The sequence below is a fragment of the Octopus sinensis genome, linkage group LG18 (assembly GCF_006345805.1).
Source record: "Octopus sinensis linkage group LG18, ASM634580v1, whole genome shotgun sequence".
NCBI lineage: Eukaryota > Metazoa > Mollusca > Cephalopoda > Octopoda > Octopodidae > Octopus > Octopus sinensis.
In genome coordinates, this window is record NC_043014.1 from 7,360,023 (window position 1) to 7,366,022 (window position 6,000).

Genomic DNA, 6,000 nt, shown 5'->3' on the forward strand with positions numbered 1-6,000 from the left:
GGCAATGGTGACGCTCAAATGATGTTTTTTATGTGCCACCGGCACAGAAGCCAGTCAGCTGTTTTGGCAACAACCACCCTCAGATGGTGCTCTTAGTGCTCCACTGGCACGGGTGCCAGTCATCGAATTTGATTCAATTTCAATTTTGATTTCACTTGCTCAACAGGCCTTCACAAGAAGAGTTTAGTGTCCAATGAAAGAAAGGTACGCATAAGTGGGCTGGTTACATATATATATATATATATATATATATATATATACAATGGGCTTCTTTCAGTTCAAACTCTGCCAGGGTTTTTATAATAACAATAGCATCGAAAAATACCTTTGGAATGAGAACCCAGGTTCGAAATTTACCCAAGACATTTTCTCCTCCCCTTCATCTAAAAATACATTGTGATATTTTGATTTCTCCATCTTTCCCTTCCTCTAATAGATGTGACAGACAGACAGATGGAGATCTGCTTCTCTTTTACAGTGATATATATATACATATATATATATGTATATATATTCACATAAGTTTCCATGTACCAAATTCCACCCACAAGGCAACTCCATATAGAGATGCCGAACTCTCAAAGTGGGTGATCCAGGAAGACATGGGATGAAGTACTGAAGAACAACATCAGGATGCTGAACTTTACAGGCAAGATGGCTAAGGACCAAGATGCCTGGTGCTCTGCCATACTCAAGAAGGTCCGTACCCTGCTGCAGAAGTGCTAAGACCGATCTTTCTGGTGGTGTAAGGCATGGAAGGTGGAATCACGTATAAGTGCTCATCCTGTGCCACATAAAAGCATCCAGTGCACTCTGTGAAGTGGTTGGCATTAGGAAGGGCATCCAGCCATAGAAACCATGTGAAATCAGACTGGAGTCTGGTGCAGCTCCCCAGCTTAGGTCAAACCGTCCAACCCATGCCAGAACGGACAACAGATATTAAACGATGATGGAGGTAGGCACATAAAAAGCACCATCCGAACGTGGCCGTTGCCAGCGCCGGCTCGACTGGCTTCTGTGCCGGTGGCACGTAAAAAGCACCCACTACACTCACGGAGTGGTTGGCGTTAGGAAGGGCATCCAGCCGTAGAAACACTGCCAGATCAGACTGGAGCCTGGTGCAGCCTCCTGGCTTCCCAGACCCCAGTCAAACCGTCCAACCCGTGCTAGCGCGGAAAACGGACATTAAACGATGATGATGATGATGATGAAAACTGCCCAAGCTACAACACGGTAGGACTGAACCCAGAACCATGGGCTTGTGAAACAAATTTCTCACTCCCCTGTAGTCCATTGATGTAAAACATACTTCTCAGCCACACAGTTCTCGGTTCAGTCCCACTGTGTGGCGCCTTGAAAAAGAGTCTTCTACTATAGCCTCAGGCAGACCAAAGTCTTGTCAGTGGATTTGGTAGATGGAAACTGAAAGAAGCCTACTCTATATATGTGTGTCTTTATCCACCACTGCCACTATGTATATCTCTCTCTCTATAGCTCACTCTATCTAGCTCTCTTTCCCTGTATCGCTGGTTGCTAAGACTTATTGAGGCAAGTGAAATCGAAATCAAATTCGATGACCGGCATCCGTGCTAGTGGAGCGCTAAGAGAGCCATACGAGTGAGATCGGGGCCAGAGCAACAAGATGGCCTCCAAGCCGATTAACAACACCATTTGAGCGTGATCGTTATCTGCGTCGCCTTACTAGCACTTGTGCTGGTGGCACGTGAAAAAACATTCAAGCGAGGTTGTTGCCAGTGCCGCTGGTTTGGATCCTGTGCAGGTGGCACATAAAAAGCACCATTTGAGCATGGCCGTTGCCAGTACCACCAAACTGGCCCTCGTGCCGGTGGCACGTAAAAAGCACCCACTACACTCTCGGAGTGGTTGGCGTTAAGAAGGGCATCCAGTGTAGAAACTCTGTAGATCAGATTGGAGTCTGATGCAGCCATCTGGTTCGCCAGTCCTCAGTCAAACCATCCAACCCATGCTAGCATGGAAAGCGGACGTCACGTAAAAAGCACCATCCAAGCGTGGCCGATGCCAGCGCTGCCTTGACTGGCTTCCATGCCGGTGGCACGTTAAAAGCACCAACCGATCGTGGCCACTGCCAGACTCCCCTGGCACCTGTGCCAGTGGCACGTAAAAAGCACCCACTACACTCTCAGAGTTGTTGGTGTTAGGAAGGTGCATCCAGCTGTAGAAACTCTGCCAGATCAGATTGGAGCCCGGTGCAGCCATCTGGTTCGCCAGTCCTCAGTCAAATCGTCCAACCCATGCTAGCATGGAAAGCAGACGTTAAACGACGATGAGGACATCTTCCTATCTATCTCTGTATTTATCTATCAATCTCTATATCCATCTGTTGGTGCAGTGATGCCCCCATAACTTACCAGTGGGGCAAAAATGACCGACAGGTAAGTACTAGGTTTTAAAAAAGAAAAAAAAATAAGTTTGACTAAAATTCTCCAAGTAGGTGCTCCAGCGTGGCTAAGGTCTTATGAATGAAACAAGTAAAACGTAAAAGGTAAAATAAAAAAAGACTCACCTCGTTGTTCTTTGGATAATGAACATCAAAGACCAAGTACTGGTCACTGAAATAGTCATTCATCTCTTCAGACATTTCTTTGAAAGTTTCGAGATTCTGTGAAGGAGAGGCACTCGGTACTTCTCGGACCAATATACAATCCGGAGACTTTACCTGCAGCAATAAGAACAGAGTGTGTTGGAGAGTGAATAATCAGTTTGATGGCTGTAAAACACCAACTTCTTTGGAGTAAAGATTGTTTGCCGACATGTTAGTTAGTTAATTTTTTGGCTCAAAAAGCAAAAAGCAAGGCCATGTATGGGGGACATGGAGTTATGTACAGGATGGTGTTCATGTAAAGAGTTCAGGCCACTTGAGGTCAAGGGAGACTTTGAACAAAGCGGTCGTCGGCATCTTCACCATCTCGTCTGGCAGCTTGTTCCACGGATCCGCAACCCGGACGGAGAAAGCCCCTCTCCTTCGATTGAGATGAAATCGTCGTAGATAGAGCTTTTCGGAGTGACTCCGCAGCCGACGCTCTGGAGCAGGAGTGAAGAACAGCTCTTTCGAGAGGTTACACTTTCCGCTTATGATGTTGTGAGCGAGAATGAGATCACCACGGTGGCAGTGTTTTTCTAGGGAATAAAGGTCGAGCGTCTTCAGCCTTTCTTCATAAGACAAATTTTTGAGACCATGAACCATGCGGGTAGCCAGCTTCTGGACTCTTTCGAGATGCTGTATGTCTTTGAGGAGATAAGGAGAAGAGGCTTGAATCCCGTACTCCAACATGGGCCTCACCAGCGTGATATAGAGCAGTAGTAATATGGCTGCTGTGAGCATTCCGAATGACCGTTGAATCAAGAACATAATTCCACGTGCTTTGTTGGCAGCATGGACGCACTGGGCCGAAGGCGAAAAGGAGAAATCCACCAAGATACCCAGGTCCTTTACCTGATCGGTCCTCTCCAGCAGCAGACGACCTGGCTCGAAATCAAGTTGAGTTGCAGGAGGAGAGCCAACAGGCAGATGACAGCACTTTGACATAACATGGCAGTCCTGGTTTAGGACGAATGTTGCTGTGATTTAGCCCCAGGAGACATCGTCTCCAGCTGGCTATACAACACGATCTGTGTCCTTATGTTTTCGAACAAGGGAACCTAGCAACCCCACTCAGCTCAAAACAATATCTGTGCATCGCGATTTCCGGGTTATTTCCCTTCATCAGCACAGAATGACTGTTCAGTTAGATGAAGGGAAATAACCCGGAAATCTCAATACATAGATATTGTTTTGAGCTGAATGGGGGTACTAGATTCCCTTGTCCGAAAATATAAGGAAACAGATTGTGTCGTATAGCCACCCGAAGATGATGTCTCCTGGGGCTAAATTACAGCAACATTCGTCCTAAACCAGGACTGCCATGTTATGTCAGCAAACAATCTTTACTACAAAGTACTGTTGCTGAATATCTCTCGTTGTGAGATTTTAAAATAGTAATTTTCTAACCTTTTTTTTTGGGGGGGGGACTACTAATGACACTTTTATTTAACCCTTCCAGTGTTCAGATGTGTGTGTGGTGTGTGTGAGTGTATGTATATGTATGTATATATTTCTTTACTACCCACAAGGGGCTAAACATAGAGGGGACAAACAAGGACAAAGGGATGAAGTCGATTACATCGACCCCAGTGCGAAACTGGTACTTTATTTATCGTTGTAAGGCGGCGAGCTGGCAGAAACGTTAGCACGCCGGGCGAAATGCGTAGCCATATTTCGTCTGCCGTTATGTTCTGAGTTCAAATTCCGCCATGGTTGAGTTTGCCTTTCATCCTTTCGGGGTCGATTAAATAAGTACCAGTTACATACTGAGGTCGATATAATTGACTTAATCCATTTGTCTGTCCTTGTTTGTCCTCTCTGTGTTTAGCCCTTTGTGAGTAGTAAAGAAATAGGTATTTCGTCTGCCATTACATTCTGAGTTCAAATTCCGCCAAGGTCGACTTTCCCTTTCATCCTTTCGGGGTCGATAAATTAAGTACCAGTTATGCACTGGGGTCGATGTAATTGACTTAATACCTATGTCTGTTCTTGTTTGTCCCCTCTGTGTTTAGCCCCTTGTGGGTAGTAAAGAAATAGGTACTTTATTTATCGACCCCGAAAGGATGAAAGGCAACGTTGACCATGGCGGAATTTGAACTCAGAACGTAACGACAGACGAAATACAGCCAAGCATTTCACGCGGCGTGCTAACGTTTCTGCCAGCTCATCGCCATATGTATATATGTATATGCTTCTGAGTATTTGTCCTCTACACTCAGTCTCACAAAAACAAGCTGACAATAAATACCAAACTAAAAAAAAAAAAGCATTGGCAGGGGTCAATTCATTTGACCAAACTATTCAAGGTGGTACCCAAGCATGTCCACAGTCCAATGACTGAAAGAAATCTCTCTATATATAAAGCTGAAGTTAGCTGATCTATTTATTAATTGATTACAATCATACGTGTAAGTGATCCAAATAAAAAAATGAAGTAAGCAAATGAATAAGTAAATAAATCTATATATATAAAGCTGAAGTTGTCTGTCTGTGTATGGCAGGTTTGGTAGCTTTCAAACTAACACTATCTCCTCCGAGACCCTGCGACGCAAGTTGACCAAAATTGAGAGTATGATAGAAGAAGGCTTGCTCTTCCTTCGTAGAAGAAAAAATTCAAATCGGACCATGTTAACAAAAATTTTTTTTTAAAAAGGGGGGGGGGGGGGCTATGAAAATCCCTATTTTTTACGATTTTTTGACTGCTGTGTCGCTATTTTTCGGTGTATTTCAACCAGAAAAATGTTCACTTAAAGAGAATAACAAGCTACATAATGCAAAATTCTTACTTTTCAAAAATTCCAATTCTAAAGGGTCGAAACAAACCCAAGCAACGCCGGGCGATACTGCTAGTAAAAAAGATACTCACATCAACAACTGCTAAGTCCATAACTTTCTGCATATTTCTTGATTTTGATATTGCTTAAGAATTGTTCTGCAAAAAAAAAAAAAAAAAGTCAATAAGATTAATAAACAACTCTCATGTCTTTCTACACAAGACATGATTGTTCTCTCTCTCTCTTTGAGTTGACTATGTTGTCAGAGCTCAACAATAATTCAATTACATAAACCCTTTCATTACTGTATTTATTTTGAGATGCTCTGTGTTCCTTTCAATTAATTTTAAATATAACAAAGAATTTAGTAAAATAACTTAGTTATCATTAAGCTAGTGTTAGGAACATAAATTGTGACTAAGGTTTGGTGGATGATTTTAATTCAAAACCTATGAAAACAAGATATTTATACTCAGAGCCAAAGGTGGTTTCAACCAGGTTGGTTTCAAAAGGATTAAGAATTATTCTCTATTATATATTTTAACCCTTTCATTACTGTATTTATTTTGAGATGCTCTGTTTCTTTCAATTACTTTAAATAAC

The 6,000-nt window shown here is 43.0% G+C and overlaps 1 protein-coding gene across 2 annotated transcripts in view; it reads right to left on the reverse strand.

The window, feature by feature from the left end:
• LOC115221375 overlaps positions 1-6,000 on the reverse strand; it is a 31,953-nt gene that overhangs the window by 13,180 nt on the left and 12,773 nt on the right. For both annotated transcript variants that reach the window (XM_029791550.2, XM_029791551.2), the window contains exons 2-3: positions 5,490-5,555; positions 2,546-2,698 (exon numbers count right to left, since the gene is read on the reverse strand). In XM_029791550.2, coding sequence (XP_029647410.1) covers positions 2,546-2,698; positions 5,490-5,522 — 186 coding nt within the window. In that variant the 5' untranslated portion in view covers positions 5,523-5,555. The remainder of the gene's footprint in view (positions 1-2,545; positions 2,699-5,489; positions 5,556-6,000) is intronic.